We start from the raw sequence: 17,149 nt of genomic DNA, 5'->3' as shown, positions 1-17,149 counted from the left end.
GTCAGCGTCACCTGTCAGTGGGGTGACCTGGGGAGCCTAGTCCAACTGCCCTGACAGGCCGCTGCCTCCACAGAGGTGGAGGATTTGTTCCCCAGCATCCTTTTCTTGCTCAGGGACTGTAGCACCTCCCCAGCAACTCGGACACCCTCATAGACACCAGGTACCCAGTCATCTAGAGCAGCCAGGGGCTCCTGCCCTGACCCCGCCCCAAGCTAAGGCCTGCCACGACAGGGTCGGTGTCCCACCCACGCCAGGTTCATGACCCCGCCCCTGCCGTGCTACCACTCAAGCTCCCGCCCCACCCACACCCTGCCTCCTCCTGACCCCCCACAACCAGCCCATTCATGTGCCCCACCCTGGCCCCGCCCTCGCTCAGGCCCCACCCCTCCCTGCCCGGACCTCACTCTTGATCAGTCCCCAGTCCCACCCCAGCCCCACCTCCTCCTGACTCACCCCCACGCCACGCCTTGTGCATGCCCACAACCCACACTCTGCCTCCCCCAGCTCAGACCCATCATGCCCACTAACCCTCCCCGCTTGCGCCCAGGCTCCGGACATGCCACGGTCATGCTCCTGTCCCACCCTTGGGTCCCCACCCGGCCTGTGCCAGGCCCTCCTCCCACGACCCCACTTAGTAGTCACCTGCAGCTCGTCCGTCATGCCCCTACTTATCCCAGACTCTGCCCCTAACAGGCCTGCTAACTCCCTGCCCCATTGCCATCCCCACCACGCCCTTCCCAGGCCACGCCTGCTCCAGCACCTCCACGGCCTCTACACCTGCCCCGCTCACCCAGGCCTGGGTCAGACCCACCGCCCCACTGCGCTCCCCCACGTCCACGTCAGGGGCTATGGTGACACCACCTTTGTCTCCCCCACCCACTGTGTCCCCCCTGGGTTGGTGTGGATGGGTTTTAATAAATGGAAGCCTTTCTCTCTGGACCAGCACAGACCAGGATTCTGGGCTAGCTGCCATGAGGCTAAGAACAGGAGAAACAGGGACTGTTGCAGGAAGTCAGGGACCCCGAATGGAGGGACCGGCTGGAGCCACGGCAGAGGAACATAAATTGCGAAGATTTCATTTTAATGTGGACATGTATCAGTTCCCAAATAATACTTTTATAATTTCTTATGCTTAATTTGGGGAACTGATAAATGTCAGTTTTTTGTTTGTCCGGGAGCATCGGCAGACTCACGTCTAAAGAGTCGAGCTCCCCGAAAAAGACATTCTTGGCCTTTTTAAAGGCTTACAACTTTAAGGGGTCCACGCGAAAGGGTCGTGATAAATCAAGCAAGTGAGGGAAACGTGACTGGGGGCTACCTGCATCAGCTAATAGAACAAAAAGTTTTACAATGCTTTTTTTATACAGTGTCTGGAATTTACAGATAACACAAGTAGTTTAGGTTGGGGTTGATGTTATTATTATTACTTTTTTTAACTCCTAGGGCTGGGTGGTGGTGTCAAGGTTGTCTGGCTATTTATCTTACTTTTGTTTCTTTCTCTCTTTCCTCCTGTCTTGTGAACTAGGCAAGGTCGGGGGAGGAGGGCAGCAGGAGTAGTAGTGGTCTCCTTCCTTAGGATCAGTTACAGATGTGTGTGTGCACCTGCACACACTGGGCCTCCATGTAAAAGCTACTTTGTTCTGTGGGTCATGGTAGGAAAGTCTAGAACTACTGCCCTGAGGACCTTCTGTGGCCAGGAGTATGGAATTGGTGACTGTAGGGCCTTTGCATCATCTGGGGCTTTGGGCCCGGAGAGGTGGACAGGTCGGAGGCAAGGGTGGCCAGGAACAGCAGGAGGCAAGGTCCTGGTTTGTTCTGGAGGACAGCCAAGTGCATTGTCCCCATCAGACCTGGCACTGCGGCCAGTCCAACCCCCCTTGACTGCCCTGTAAACTCTGCTTTCTGCCCCTACCCTTGGAGCCTGCTCTCTGCCTGCCAGCAGCCAAGGGAAGGACACCCCTCAACCTGTCCTTCCTGGAAGGCCCATCTGCTCAGACCCCTCCAGCGACCTGCACATACCCCCAGGAGAGTGGCCCAGGCCTCACTGGTCCTGAGATCTGTGGCTCAAGACTTGCGCCCTATGAGTCCTGCTGGCTGGTCAGAAGCACCCTTGGCATCCCCCACCCCCACCCTGTGCCCTGTGCCCTCCCAACCACTGCCTGGAGGGCCCGATCCTGGCCCCTAGCCCTCCGCCCTCTTGCCCAGCATTGGGCCCTGTTCCCGTCCACCTCAGGCCTATAGCTCCCTAGATGGTATGGTGACGCCAGGGCCTGGCCGAGGCAAGCACAGCTGAAAACTGCAGGACCTGCAAGACCCTCAGGCCAGGCCTGGGCTGCAGGGCTGTTGAGCCCAGATTCAGTCCAGGGGTTCTCTTTCAGCAGAACTGGGAGCTGGACCTTCAACTTGGGCAGCCTGTTGCGGGTGGCCTTGAGTGAGAGACGCACCCAGAAGTCGCTGTGCGTTCTCTGGGGGAGGATAAGCCAGATTTGCTGCAACACGACGCTACCTCTGCGGTTCCAGCGGAACTCTCAGCCCCACCTTCCCTACGGAGGGCCTCAGGTCCAGGATGCGCCCCTCATTTTTCTGAACAGGCCGTTTCAGAGCCGGTGAGCTGGGCTGAAGGACGGGGCCAGAGTTGCAGGGGAGAGGTGTGCAGGCTGTTGTCTGTCCTCCGCCCATGACTGGCTGGGTGTGGAGAGAAGGGCCATGGACAGCAGGATTCTCCTTGCAGAAGAGTTGCTGCCCTTTGGTCCTCAGGTGCGGTCTGCAGTGGAGTGGGCTGGCATCAGGGTCTGCAGGCTCAATCGTCTCATGCAGGGTGAAAGGTGTGCCCATGGTCCCCTATCGGGGGAACTCACCCCCAATATGAATGTTCTTTCTATTTTCCATAAGTGTCAGCCGGCTGAGAAATAAAGAGAAAGAGTACAAAGAGAGGAATTTTACAGCTGGGTTGCCAGGGATGACATCACATATCAGTAGGACTGTGATGCCCACCCGAGCCTCAAAACCAGCAACCTTTTATTAAGGGTTTGAAAAGGGGAAGGGGTGTAAGCACAGGGAGTAGGTACAAAGATCACATACTTAAAAGGGCAAAAAACAGAACTACTGATAAGCGTCCAACAAAGATCAGAAGGCAAAGGGCAAACAGAATTACTGATAAGGGTCTATGTTTAGCAGTGCACGTATTGTCTTGCTTAGCATCTTAAACAACAGAAAACAGGGTTTGAGAGCAGAGAATCGGTCTGACCACAAATTTACCAGGGCAGAGTTTTTCTCCACCCTAATAAGCCTGAGGGTACTGTAGGAGACCAAGATGTAGCTCAGTCCTTATCTCAACCACATAAGACAGACATTCCCAGAGCAGACATTTATAGACCTCCCCCCAGGAATGCATTCCTTTCCCAGGGTATTAATATTCCTTGCTAGGAAAAGAATTTAGTAATATCTTCCCTACTTACACATCCCTTTATAGGCTGTCTGCAAGAAGAAAAATATGGTTCTTTTTGCCTCACCCCGCAGGCAGTCAGACCTTATGGTTGTCTTCCCTTGTTCCCTAAAAATCGCTGTTATTCTGTTCTTTTTAAGGTGCACTGATTTCATATTGTCCAAACACATGTTTTACAATCAATTTGTACAGTTAACACAATTATCACAGTGGTCCTGAGGTGATGTACATCCTCAACTTATGAAGATAACAGGATTAAGAGATTAAAGTGGCCGGGCGCGGTGGCTCAAGCCTGTAATCCCAGCACTTTGGGAGGCCGAGATGGGCGGATCACAAGGTCAGGAGATCGAGACCATCCTGGCTAACACGCTGAAACCCCGTCTCTACTAAGAAATACAAAAAATAGCCGGGCGAGGTGGTGGGCGCCTGTAGTCCCAGCTACTCGGGAGGCTGAGGCCAGAGAATGGTGTGAACCCGGGAGGCGGAGCTTGCAGTGAGCTGAGATCCGGCCACTGCACTCCAGCCTGGGCTACAGAGCAAGACTCCGTCTCAAAAAAAAAAAAAAAGAGATTAAAGTAAGACAGGCATTAAGGAAGGAGACCACTGCTACTCCTGCTGCCCTCCTCCCTGCAACCTTGCCTAGTTCACAAGACAGGAGGAAAGAGAGAAAGAAACAAAAGTAAGATAAAGAGCCAGACAACCTTGGCACCACCACTCGGCCCTAGGAGTTAAAATAAAAGTAGTAGTAATAACATCAACCCCTGACCTAAACTACTTGTGTTGTCTGTAAATTGCAGACACTATGAAAAAAAGCATTGTAAAACTTTATGTTCTGTTAGCTGATGCAGGTAGCCCCCAGTCACGTTTCCCACGCTTGCTGGATTTATCACGACCCTTTCATGTGGACCCCTTAAAGTTGTAAGCCTTTAAAAAGGCCAAGTATTTCTTTTTCAGAGAGCTCAGCTCTTAAGACGTGAGTCTGCCGACACTCCTGGACGAATAAAAAACCTCTTCCTACTTTATCCGGTGTCTCAGGAGCTTTGTTTGTGGCTCATCCTGCTACATTTATTGGTTCCCTGACCGGGAATCGAGGTGATTAATGGATGGTCGAGGCAGCCCCTTAGGCAGCTTATGCCTGCCCTGTAGAGCATCCCTGCGGGGGACTCTGACCAGCTTGAGCGATGCGGATCCTGAGAACGCTCCCGGGTAGGCATTTGCCCCGGTGGAACGCCTCCTCAGAGCAGTGCACAGCAGGCCCCCATGGAGGATCAACGCAGTGGCTGAACACCGGGAAGGAACTGGCACTTTAAGTCCGGACATCTGAAACTTGGTAAGACTGGTCTTTGGAACTTGCCCACTCCATTTGAGTGGAAGCATGGCCTGATCACCCATGGGTTGCCTGTACCAGCACTTTGGTTCTTGTTTTTGACTTGACTTGAATTAATTGCTTGATACGTTGGTTTTAGTGTTGATTTTGACTTGACTTGAATTGTTTGATAAACAGTCGTGCCTTTATTGGCACTTTGGTTTTGGTTCTGATTTTGACTTGGTTTCAATTGCTTGACGAACAGGTGTTCCTTTAACGACACTTTGATTTTAGTTTTGATTTTGATTTAGTGTGATTTTAGATGAGTGAGGACATCTTTTACTCTTTCTGCAGGACGTTGTTTTTGTTCCTGAGAGGCTTAGGTTGGACATAAAAGCAAGCCCACCCGCCAGGAACCTGCGTTTAAAAAAAATCAAGAAAGAAAAATAAAAAGGAAAGCTACCAAATCACCAAAATCTCACTCTTATTAAAATGCATGTCTTACCTTCCTATCCCAAGACCCTAGACGGTGGATCACACAGTCAGGTGAGACTCCAGACTGTCCCTGGCTGCAAAACCCCGGGCCTCTACCAAAAACACACAAAAACTAAATGGCTTACAGCGTGGCCTGCAGTCCCAGCCACTGGGGAGGCTGAGGCGGAGAATGCATGAACCCAAATGGAGCCTTTGCAGCAGACCCACCCATTTGAGGAGGCAGGATTCATTCAAAAAAAAAAAAAAAAAATGTGCTGCAGAACCTTAAGAAAGGTTTTGTAGGAGATTGCAGAGTTAAGTTAATCTCCTCTAGGGGTTAAAATCTGTGTGGAATTTAGTTCTCTGAGCAGGTGGATGGGCTCACTGGCGAAATCCATAGGATAGAGAAATACCAATACATGGGGATGGCGGTGGTGGATAGGGCTGAGGAATAGCTTAGTGTAATTTTAGACTCCAAAACCCCTCATACCGACCCCACGGCCAAACACATACCATAGGACAAAACTGCACAACTTAGCCCTGCTTAATGTTTCTACGTGCGCCCAAAGCAAAGCAAGAGCCTTCACCAGCATACAGAGCTGTCAAGGAGTCCCAGAAACAGCAAAGAGCAGCCTGCCTGGCAGAAACCCACAGAGATACCATGCAACTATTCATGTCCTAGCTTTTTCCTACATGATTTGTGAGGGCCACAGCCTCTGTAAAACATAGGATTCAGGAGCCAATACGCCCAGGTCTCACCTCGAAGAAGAGGATCGGAGCCTCGAGAAGCCAAGGAAGGAAGTCAAGACAGTCAAGTGCCCGTCTCAGATCTGGTCTTGCTCGAGCTATGCAAATGCCTCTCAGGGAGATGCGAGGACCTGTCTATTATAATGACCAGGCCCACATCCGGTGGGGCAACAGACTTTTATCTATCAGCCCTTTTCAACCATTGATCTACTAAACTGGAAACACCCTGAACCTGCCACCTTGCTCCCGGCAGCTAGAGCCCTGTCGAGCATGACTGTGAAGAGGTGTTGGACTCCAGTTTACTCCAGCAGACCTGACCTCTGGGACCAGCCTTGGGCATCAGTAGACCAGGAGCTATACGTGGGCGGGAACAACTTCATCAACCCACAAGGAGAGAGATGTGCAGAGTATGCGGTGGTAACCCTGGACACTGTTGTTAAGCTGAGCTCATTGCTTTAATTCGGGCCTTAGAACTCAGTGAAGGTAAGACTGTAAACATCTACACTGACTCTCGGTGTGCCTGTTTAACCCTCCAGGTGAATGAAAAATTACATAAAGAAAAGAGCCTGTTAAACTCTAGGAAAAAGGGAAAAAAGACCCAGAGAATGCAATTCAGCTTCAGCGTTTGCAGAGGTACTGAGAAGCACTTCTGCAGAGGCTAAGAGTTGGTAGAAAAAAGCAAGTAATATAAAAAAAGATTTCAGGAATGCTTCAAGGAGCTGACAAGAGCCTGAGTCAGTTTTATAAGAGACTCTATAAAGCATTCTGGCTTTACACCCCATTTAACCCTGAGGCTGCTGAAAATCAGTATATAGTAAATACTTCATTTGTAAAGCAAGCCCAGGGTAACATCAAGCAGACGCTGCAGGCACAAATACCACCTAGTCTAGAAAAGTGGCCACCAAGGTGTATGTTAACTGTGACCAAGGAACAAAACTAGGAAAGAGCAAAAGAAAAGGAAAGACTAAGAGTAAGTGTAAAAAAGAATAATTAGCAACGTGAGAGGATGTGGACGTGGATGTAGATATGAAAGAAGTCAAGTTAGGCAAGGATTCAAGAGCCGGACAAGGATAGAGAGAGATTAATGTGCAAGATGCAAAAAGAAAGGACACTAGAAAGGTAAATGTTCAAAAGGCAATAAAGGAAATGGCCAAGGCTGCAAGACAAAGAGGCCATCGGCCACGGGCTGCTGCACTTTGGAGGAACCAAATACCAATTTGATCAGACTGACAGGAGCTGAAGAATGTAAAGACTAGGGCAGACCCGGCACCTTCTCATTAGGCTCCCAGGAGCCCATGGTCACATTAGAAGTTAAAAGCAGCAAGATTCTGCCATGCATTCCAATTTCTCACTGAAGGCTGAGCCACTAAATAGAGTTACAAAGGGGGCACGGAGGGAGAAGAACCCCTCCTCTAAGAAACAGCGTGGGCTGGCTCAAGCCTGTAATCCCAGCACTTTGGGAGGCAGAGCGGGAGAATCCGAGGTCAGGATGCCCGAGACCATCCTAGCTACTGCAGTTGAAACGTCTCTATTAAGAAATACAAAAAACTAGCCCGAGGCCGAGGTGGTGACCTGTAGTCAACCTCGGGAGGCTGAGGCCGAGATGGCTTGAACCGAGGGAGAACTTGCAGTGAGCTGAGATCCGACTGCACTCAAACACAGGTGACAGAGGGAGACTCCGTCTCAAAAACTGGAGCTGGGCGTGGTGGCTCCGCCTGTAATCAGCACTTTGGGAGGCTGAGGTGGGGGATCACGAGGTCAGGAAGTCGATACCATCTGGCTGTACAGTTGAAACCCCGTCTCTACTGAAAATACAAAAAATTAACGGGTGTGGTGGCTGAGCCTGTAGTCCCGTTGGCCAGCCAGGGAGGCTGGTGAGTCGTGGGGAACACGGGGAGGGGCCCAGTGAGCGAGGTGATCTCTGCTTCCAGCCTGGGTGACAGGAGTGAGGGGCTCACATCTCAAAAAAAAGAAAAAAACTTCTGTTAAAAATACTGTGTTGGCGAGGCGGTGGCTCAGCCTGTAATCCCAGCACTTTGGGAGGCTGGTGGGTGGATCACGAGGTCAGGGAATTGAGACCATCTAGCTAACATGGGTGAAACCCGTCTCTACTAAAAATACAAAAACTAGCGGTGGTGGCGAGCCTGTAGTCCTTTTCGGAGGCTGGCGGAGGGCGTGAACCCGGGAGGCGGGCTTGCAGTGAGCCGAGATCGGCGCCACTGCGCCTCCAGCCTGGGCGACAGCGAGACTCCCGTCTCAAAAAAAAATACTGTGTTGCATAAGAAAAAGCTTTTTTTTTTGAGATTTAGTCTTGCTCTGCCGCCCAGGCTGGAGTGCAGCATTCACATCTCAGCTCACTGCTCGCTCCCGGGTTTCAAACCATTCTCCTGCAGCCTCGGGGTAGCTGGGACTACAGGCCCGCTCCTGCGCCGGGTAGTTTATTTTGTATTTTTAATAGAGATGGGGTTTCCACTATTAGCCAGGATCTCCTGCTGGCTCGTGACAAAACAAGGATGAAGCAAACTCCCGTCTCTTTAAAGGCTCGGTAAAAACTAACCTGCTTAGGACATGACAAAGTTGATACACAAGCCTGTACAGGTTTAACATAGGTTTGATCCTAGGTCTTTATTTAGAAAATAGTTCCAGCTATAAGAAAAATTTAAAAACCTTCACTGTAGATGTATTATAGTAATAGAAACTTGCTTGCTGCTGGCCTGTGTATTACACTTGCTCCTTCAAATAATAAAAGTGACAACTCCCACTAATTGTGAAAATTCTCAAAGAGGGGATGGGGCGGAGACCCCGCACTACTCCTGCTGCCTCCTCCCGCCCGCCACCTTGCCCTAGTTCACAAGACAGGAAGAAAGAAACAAAAATAAGATAAATAGCCAGACAACCTGGCACCACCACTCGGCCCCAGGAGTTAAAAAAGTAGTAATAATGCCGTCCAACCCCTGACCTAAACTACTTGTGTTATCTGTAAATTCCAGACACTGTGAAAAAACATAGTAAAACTTTTGTTCTGTTAGCTGGTACGTAGCATCATTAAATCCATGCTTGCTGGTTCATCCGCGACCCTTTCGTGGACCCCTTAAAGTTGTAAGCCTTTAAAAGGCCAAACATTTCTTTTGGAGAGCTCGGCAAGACCTGAATCTACCCGACACTACCGGACGAATAAAAAACCTCTTCCTTCTTTAATCCGGTGTCTGAGGAGTTTTGTCTGCGGCTCGTCCTGCTACAATCCCAAAGCCTCGGGAAGCAATGCTGGTCTTTGCTGGACCACCATGTACTCTCATGACACCAATCCCTTCCTATCCTATTGAACTTCTAAAAGGTGCCCCTGGGCGGATGCTGGCTGTCCGAGGCGACCTGGGGTTCAGGTCCCTTTCAGATGAAGGTAGGGTCCAGCCCTATGGGGCTTAACGGGTTTTCTCCCCGTGTGCAGAGACAAGAGATTGTGAGAAATAAAGACACAAGACAAAGAGATAAAGAGAAAACAGCTGGGCGCACTGATATTTATTGCATATAAAACAAGGGGGGCAGGGTAAGGAGGGTGACTCTTTCAAGTGATTGATAATGTCAAGCAAGTCATGTGATCATAGGACGGGGGGGGGGGTCCTTCCCTTTTAAGTAGCTGAAACAGAGAGAAGGCAGCATACGTCAGCATTTTCTTCTATGTACTTATAAGAAAGATCAAAGACTTTAAGACTTTCACTATTTCTTCCACTACTATCTGCTACGAACTTTAAAGAGGAACCAGGAGTACGGGAGGAACACGAAGTGGACAAGAAACGTGACCATTAAAGCACACCACCACAAGGAGGGGTTTAGGCCTCCGGGTGACTGCGGGCGAGCCTGGATAATATCCAGCCCCCCACAAGAAGCTGGTGGAGCAGGGTGTTCCCTGACTCCTCCAAGGAGAGGGGACTCCCTTTCGCGGTCTGTTAAGTAACGGGTGTCTTCTTCCCAGACACTGGCATTACCGCTTGACCAAGGAGCCCTCAAGCGGCCCTTATGCGGGCGTGACAGAGTGCTCACTTCTTGTCTTCTAGGTCACTTCTCACATTGTCCCTAGGTTATATTAGTAATGCAACAAAGAGTAATATTAAAAGCCAATGATTAATGTTTATACTAATGATTGATAATTATCCATGATCATTTTTATATCCAATTTGTATTGTGACTATTTTCATTTTAACTATTTTCTTTATTATACTGAAACAGTTTGCGTCTTCAGTCTCTTGCCTTGGCACCTAGGTAATCTTCCGCCCACAGATGAAATCCGAGCTCTGCTGACATTGGTGTCTTCTCCAGACGTACTTGGTGGTCCAAATTCTTTCCCTTGGCTTTACAAGTGAGCCAGCGGTGTCCTGCTGTCAAGCCTGAGAGATAATGGGCACAGGCGACACTTTTTAGGACATGTGGGTGTTTTTAGAAACAAAACAAGAAATGTTAGCCCTGAATTCTCCATTTCACGTGTTCTTCATTAACCACACGTTCTCTCTAACATTAACCACCACATCCTCTTTTTGCAATAATCTTGGCAGGGGAAAATACGCTAGCCAGGGTCCACTAAATCGATTTCAAGCACGGAGGATGGGTCACATCAGGCAGTTCAAAAGACCCATCCCTGGGCTGGGCGCGGTGGCTCACGCCTGTAATCCCAGCACTTTGGGAGGCCGAGACGGGCGGATCACGAGGTGAGGAGTTCGAGACCATCCTGGCTGACACGGTGAAACCCCGTCTCTACTAAAAAATACAAAAAACTAGCCGGGCGAGGTGGCGGGCGCCTGTAGTCCCAGCTACCAGGGAGGCTGAGGCAGGAGAATGGCGTGAACCCGGGAGGTGGAGCTTGCAGTAAGCCGAGATCGCGCCACTGCACTCCAGCCTGGGCGACAGAGCGAGACTCTGTCTCAAAAAAAAAAAAAAAGACCCGTCCCTGCGGCAGCGGAGACCCCGCCCCTCTCCCGTGCGCCCACTCCTTTCAGTCAATCACCGCAGTGGGGAGCAGCTATTTGAATGTCCCCGCCCCCTATCTGAAGCCGCCCTGCCATTGGCCCCGCCCCGCCCCGCCCACCGTGGCCAGACCTTCAAGTCCCGCGGCCCCAGTAGGCAGGGCGGAGACTGTGCCGACATGGAGTTGGGTCTCGCGGGCCGCCGGGTGCTGGTCACCGGGGCGGGCAAAGGTGGGCGGCGGGGAAAGGTCGGTAAAGGCTGGCGGAGGGCAGAGGCGGGCAGGGGATGCCCTCACTGAGCCACGCTCCTGGCAGGTATCGGGCGCGGCACGGTCCAGGCGCTGCACGCGGCGGGCGCGCGGGTGGTGGCCGTGAGCCGAACACAGGCGGATCTTGACAGCCTCGTCCGCGAGGTAGGCCCCGCCGGGTCCCAGGGCTGCGAGGCGGCGAGGCGGCGAGCCAGGAGGGGGCGCCAGCCAGCGGGGGCGGTATCCCCGTGCGCGACTTCGCCTCCCCTCGCGGGCGCTGCGCTTCTCACCGCGGCCTGGGCGCCCTCGCACCGTCTTCCGGGGCTGGTGGCCTGCGTGGGCGGTCGGGCGGCCGGCAGAGCTGCCAGGGCCCCCGGGCTCAGAAAGAGGCCGAAATGGCTGCGGAGCAGGCCCCGGGCAGGAGTCGTTCGGGCGCAGGGAGGAAGTGACCCGGCCGGAGGCAGCGCCTGGCTGCTGGCCCCACAGTCCTGACACCTCCGGAACTCCTAACTCCTTTCCTTGTCCGGCTGAAAGGTCACCAGCCCCAGTCCCCAGCTGTGCCGCTTGCTGGGCGCAGAGCCTCTGGTAACTGCCCCCTGATACACACAGTGCCCGGGGATAGAGCCCGTGTGCGTGGACCTGGGTGACTGGGAGGCCACCGAGCGGGCGCTGGGCAGCGTGGGCCCCGTGGACCTGCTGGTGAACAACGCCGCTGTCGCCCTGCTGCAGCCCTTCCTGGAGGTCACCAAGGATGCCTTTGACAGGTGAGCCTGTGAGGGCGGAGAAACCTCAGGGAGGGGCTGTCCCGGAGGAGGCAGCAGCCCTAATCTCTGACCAGGGTCTGTCCTTCGGCCTCTAGATCCTTTGAAGTGAACCTGCGTGCGGTCATCCAGGTGTCACAGGTGAGCTGCCCTGCGGACTGGACGGGAATTCTGATAAGTGGTGCCAGCTCTGCCTCACGGTCTCGCTGCAATTTCAGATCGTGGCCAGGGGCTTAATAGCCCGGGGAGCCCCGGGGGCCATCGTGAATATCTCCAGCCAGTGCTCCCAGCGGGCAGTAACTAACCATAGCGTCTACTGTGAGTACCCCAGCTGTGCCCTCAGCCCCACCCCCACCCCAGCCTCACCCGCATCACCAACCCCAGCCACAGCCAGCTTGGGTTCCTCTTCACAGGCTCCACCAAGGGTGCCCTGGACATGCTGACCAAGGTGATGGCCCTAGAGCTCGGGCCCCACAAGGTGAGCAGGGCTGGGGTACCTCCCCCAACCTAGGGCACCCCACTCGCCCTGCTGACCCCAGCTGTCCCGGTGTAGATCCGAGTGAATGCAGTAAACCCCACAGTGGTGATGACGCCCATGGGCCAGGCCACCTGGAGTGACCCCTGCAAGGCCAAGACTATGCTGGACAGAATCCCACTTGGCAAGTTTGCTGGTGAGTCAGGTGGGAGATCAGCCAGCGTGGTGCCAGCAGCCCCTGTGCGTGCCCTGGGCAGGGGTGGGAGGGAAAGATGGGCGACAGCCTCCTTCATCTATGCCCCTGACCCCCGCCCTGCCCACAGAGGTAGAGCATGTGGTGGATGCCATCCTCTTTCTGCTGAGTGACCGAAGCGGCATGACCACGGGCTCCACTCTGCCGGTGGAAGGGGGCTTCTGGGCCAACTGAGCTCCCTCCACACACCTCAAACCCCATGGCGTGCCCATCCTACCCCCAATCCCTCCAATAAACCTGATTCTGCTGCCCAGGCTATGTGCTATTCCTAGGCTGCCAGCAGGTAGCTGGGGGGCTTGGGGCCTGGTATGGAATGCGGGCAGAGACCCATGAGATTCATATTCCAATCCAAGGCGGAGCCTGGCTCCCACTCCTGAGGTCTTCAGGCTTGGCCAGTTTGCTGTCAGGGAGGTAGGAGGTGGTGAAAGGCCAGCTCCTAAAGAGGGTGGTGAATTTCAGCAAGGTTGGCCTTTGGACCTGTCCAGAACCTCTGGGGTGAGACAGTGTGTGCTTGTTGATCACCCGCTCTGTGAGTATACGGTTGGCTCCTCTTCCTTTAAGCTAATGAGTAAGACAAAAGGGAAACAAGGAGGATGTCAAGCTTCTCCACTTCGTCAGTGACCTGAGCCACTGTGTTGAATCAGATGGTTTTTGGATACTAGAAGAGCATTTCCTCAACTTGTGCTGTTCACAAGGTAATGAGCAGACACAGCACCCTGAAGTCTAATCTACATTTTAATCATCTTAAGTCTAGACAAGTAACTGTAAATCAAGTCCCAATGTGAAGAATTGGCCAATTCCCATGGTGTAAATACTCCCACCACAGCTGATTTCAAGCTACCAGTTAGATGTCATTGAATGGGGAGCTGGAAGAGATGCCCTCAGCACCCCGTTATGTGGTGTCTGTGTCCATAGGTGCCGCAGATGTACATAACCCGGGGCAGAGAAAACAGTCCTGTGTGCAGAAATAACTAGGAAGTGATGTTTGTTGATTTTGCTTTTAATAACACAAATTGTAAACTTCTATAATTTAATTGTTAATGATCATTAACAACTGGCTAGCAAAATTCTTGAGAATTCCGCAGTCGGCTTTCCTGAGCCAGTAGGAGCTGCCCCCACACAGCACCAGGCAGAAGCAGACGGTGGCCCTCAGGGCACCCTCCAATCCCGAGTGACTCCACGCCCGGGACCATGGTTCGGGGCCCACCGTTTCTGGCTTCAGCGTCAGCAGACTGTGCTGGGTCGCTGCTCTCTTCGCTTTCCACACCACACCCCGACCTCCATGCCCTCCTCCACCCTGCCCCTCCGCCTGGATTGCCCTTACTCCCAGTGCCAGCCAGAGGAGCCGAGGGATGGGGGGAGGCTGCCTTGGCTCCCATGGGGCTCCGAGAGGCCTGACCTGCTTCAGCCTCTTTTCAGACTGTCCCAGTCAGCACAACAGGAGCTGCCTGAGAACCAGGCCGGCCTCTCCCCGACATGTGCCCTCCCAGAGGCGCACATCAGCCTGAGGGAGCCTTGTACACAGCCAAGCAAACATCCCAAGGGCTCAATGCACTAGCTATTGCTTTGATCTGGGTCGGCTGCTTTGGGGGCTCAGCAGCTCAGGCCCCTCTTCCCTGGGGTGGGGTGGAGGAAGCTTAGTGCTGCCCTCTGGGAACTCGGCTCCGAGGTGAGGTGCGGCTGGGGTGACAACCTGCTCTGCACCATCACTTGGGGGAATTAGGAGCAAACCGCCCCAGGGCAGAAGGGCAGGTAGTGAGAGGCAAGAGGTGTAGGTGGAGAATGTTTATTGTATAAAATAAGAAGGGGCCGCCCCGCCTCGGGGCGCAATGGACAGAACTCCCCCCCACCCTCCCCCTCCAGGGAAGCCCATCCTGGGGCTTCCCTGCACCTGCCCCTGCAGCCCTGAGGGAGACCCTGCTCCCTCCTGGCCTCCAGCGGGGGCCAGGGAAGGCTGGAGCCACACCCCAGAATGAGGCAGCAGAGAGGACAGGATCCTGCCACCCAGCCTCATCCCCATGCTTCCCCCCTGCCCACCCTCACTGCTCCCCACAGCCAACTCAGGGACACCACACGTCTCAACACAACAGCGGACACGTCTAGGGCTGCTCCCCGCCAGCCCTCAGGCTCAGGGGTGCCAGGGCTCTAGAAGACCGTGCACTTCTTCCCTGGCTTCTTCACTGGCGGCGGGCAGAGCACTGCGCGGATTGCCTCGTCAAACACTGTCTTCAGGCCCCGCTGGGTCAGGGCTGAGCACTCCAAGTACTTCACAGAGCCTAGGCAGTGAGGAGGGGAGACAATGAGGGTGGGGTACAGCGAAGCCTCCCCACCCCTCCCCTGCAGGCCGCCTGCGCCTACCCACCAATCTCCCGGGCCATGGCCAGGCCCTGTGGGTAGGTGATGGGCGCCAGCTTCTTGTCCCGCAGCCGCTCAATGGTGTCCTTGTCGTCGCGGAGGTCCAGCTTGGTGCCCACCAGGAGGATGGGCGTGTGGGGGCAGTGGTGCCGCACCTCCGGGTACCACTGCAGGGACAGACGCTCTGACCCCAGGCCCGCAGTCTGCTACCCCAGCCCCACCTGAGCAAGTCACGGCCCTCCGGGACTTTCCCCACTGCTCCAGAGCTACACTTGGCTCTTCTTCCTTCAAGGGGTGACCAGGGGCGGATTTGGTGGGGAAATATTGAGAAAAAACATGCAGCCAGGGAATCTGGAGACCTCCCAGGGCCTCCCAGTCAAGGCCCATCCTCAGCAGACAGAGAGCCCCTCCGTTCTGAGAGCTGTGCCCACCACCACTACGCCACCCCATCAGCCCCCACGGTCATTTTCAGACCCCACCCCATGTGCCTACTCCAGGCAGAACCGTATCTCAATTGCCTCTAAAGGACAACTTCTCCGGGCAGGTTCTGGAGCAAGCCCTCTCCCCACAGGGGCCCCCAGCCTTGCCCTACCTTGGCACGAACGTTCTCGAAGGAGGCCGGGCTCACCAGGGAGAAGCAGATCAGAAAGACGTCCTTGGGAAGAAGGTGGGGCCTGGTGGAGTGGTCAAGGGCTCCCCAGGGCCCTGCTCCCTCCCTCCTCACGACCTCAGGGACCCACCCAGCTCCCGGGGCTGGCCCCGTTGTCACCTACAGTTTGGGGGTAGGAGAGTGGCCGCAGCCGATCATAGTCCTCCTGCCCCGCCGTGTCCCACAGCCCCAGGTTGACCGGCTTCCCGTCCACCATCACGTTGGCCGAGTAGTTGTCAAAACTGCAGAGTAGTGAGGGCAGGGTCAGGGCTTCGGAGGGGTCCCAGAAACCCCTGGCCCTGCCGGCCTGTGTCTTGGGTTTCACAACTCTGCACGGAACTAGAACTCTAGCCAGCACCTCAGCCCCAGCCGGGAAGCCCAGAGACAGGGCCGCCTGAGCCGACATGGAAGCCCAGGGGAGATCCTGCCCATGAATCCCCCATGCCACACTCACACGGAGGGCCTGTGCTCTCCGGGGAAGCCCCCACACTCACACGGTGGGGATGTACTCTCCGGGGAAGGCGTTGGTCGTGTAGCTGATCAGCAAGCATGTCTTCCCCACGGCGCTGCGGACAGGGCAAGCCACGTGGCTCCCAGGCCCGGCCTCGGACCCTCTGCCCAGCAAGGGCAACCCCCTCCCCAGGAGCCAGAGGCGAGTTAGGGGCGTCTGGGGTGGAGACGGGGGTCCCAGCCCACCAGATCCGCGGCGACCTAGGGCTGGAGGACGACCAGGGCAGGCCGGGCTCCGGGGGCTGGGGTGGTGAATGGGGGCGCAGCGCGCCCAACATTGGGGCCCCAGGCAGAGGCCCCGACTCCGAGGGTGGCGGCAGGGGAGGGTGGGGCCGGCGAAGGGTTCAGCCCAGGTGAGAGGCCTGGCCCCACCCACTGGGAGGACAGGGCGGCGGCCCCGCCTCGCCGGCAGCCAGCCCGGACGGGAGCCGGGCAGCATCAGGTGGGCCCAAGCTGGAGGCCCGCGGAACCCGCCCGCCCACCCGCCCACCCGCCTCTCGGCCCCGGGGCGCACGCGGCTCGGGCGGGGTACTGCGGGGCCGCCTCGCGAGGACCCGGGCGCCACCCCCGCCCAGCCCCGGCGGCGCCCTGAGCCCCCGACCCCCCGCCCGGCCCAGCCCAGCCGAGCGACCTCCGGGCCGCGCACTCACCCATCGCCGACCACCACGCACTTGATGGCCTGCATGGGCGCGGGCCGGGCGGCGGCGGGCGCGGCCGCGAGCCGAGCTGCGGAGAAATGCCCGGCGCCGCAGCGGCCGCGGACCCGAGCGCCGAGCGAGCGGCCGGAGACAGCCGAGCGCCGCCGAGCGCCGGGCGCGGAGACAGCCGAGCGCGGCCGGCGGGGGCCGGGGGCGGGGGCGGGTGGGGGCGCCCGGCCGCGCGGCTTTGGGGGCGGGGCCGCCCGAACCCGGGCAGAGCTGCGCGAGCCGCGGAGCCCCTGCCTCTAGCGCGTCCCCTGCCCGGGGGTCTCC

General features: G+C 55.6%; 2 protein-coding genes across 5 annotated transcripts; one reads left to right on the top strand and one right to left on the bottom strand.

The window, feature by feature from the left end:
* Nucleotides 1-11,053: 11,053 nt before the first annotated feature.
* DCXR (dicarbonyl and L-xylulose reductase) lies at nucleotides 11,054-13,687 on the top strand. 2 transcript variants are annotated; one of them, XM_017950096.3, is made up of 8 exons: nucleotides 11,054-11,158; nucleotides 11,243-11,340; nucleotides 11,785-11,939; nucleotides 12,035-12,077; nucleotides 12,155-12,254; nucleotides 12,350-12,414; nucleotides 12,490-12,607; nucleotides 13,226-13,687. In XM_017950096.3, exons 1-8 carry the CDS (start codon nucleotides 11,107-11,109, stop codon nucleotides 13,234-13,236), a joined length of 642 nt encoding a protein of 213 aa, XP_017805585.1. In that variant the 5' UTR covers nucleotides 11,054-11,106; the 3' UTR covers nucleotides 13,237-13,687. The 2 variants fall into 2 exon arrangements, with proteins under 2 accessions (XP_017805585.1, XP_003913645.1); XM_003913596.3 differs by lacking the exon at nucleotides 13,226-13,687 and adding an exon at nucleotides 12,735-12,918.
* On the bottom strand, nucleotides 13,387-16,995 carry RAC3 (Rac family small GTPase 3). 3 transcript variants are annotated; one of them, XM_009191514.3, is made up of 6 exons: nucleotides 16,829-16,995; nucleotides 16,163-16,234; nucleotides 15,793-15,910; nucleotides 15,612-15,674; nucleotides 15,023-15,186; nucleotides 13,387-14,940 (listed from the first exon to the last, which is right to left on the bottom strand). In XM_009191514.3, exons 1-6 carry the CDS (start codon nucleotides 16,861-16,863, stop codon nucleotides 14,880-14,882), a joined length of 513 nt encoding a protein of 170 aa, XP_009189778.1. In that variant the 5' UTR covers nucleotides 16,864-16,995; the 3' UTR covers nucleotides 13,387-14,879. The 3 variants fall into 3 exon arrangements, with proteins under 3 accessions (XP_009189778.1, XP_003913644.1, XP_031513039.1); XM_003913595.3 differs by having other exon boundaries at nucleotides 13,647-14,940; nucleotides 15,027-15,186; XM_031657179.1 differs by lacking the exon at nucleotides 16,829-16,995 and having other exon boundaries at nucleotides 13,647-14,940; nucleotides 15,027-15,186; nucleotides 16,163-16,645.
* Between the last annotated feature and the right edge of the window lie 154 nt (nucleotides 16,996-17,149).

The sequence above is a fragment of the Papio anubis genome, chromosome 17, assembly GCF_008728515.1.
Source record: "Papio anubis isolate 15944 chromosome 17, Panubis1.0, whole genome shotgun sequence".
Taxonomy (NCBI): Eukaryota; Metazoa; Chordata; class Mammalia; order Primates; family Cercopithecidae; genus Papio; species Papio anubis.
Note: the sequence above shows the minus strand (reverse complement) of the source record. Positions and strands in the feature narration are given on the sequence as shown.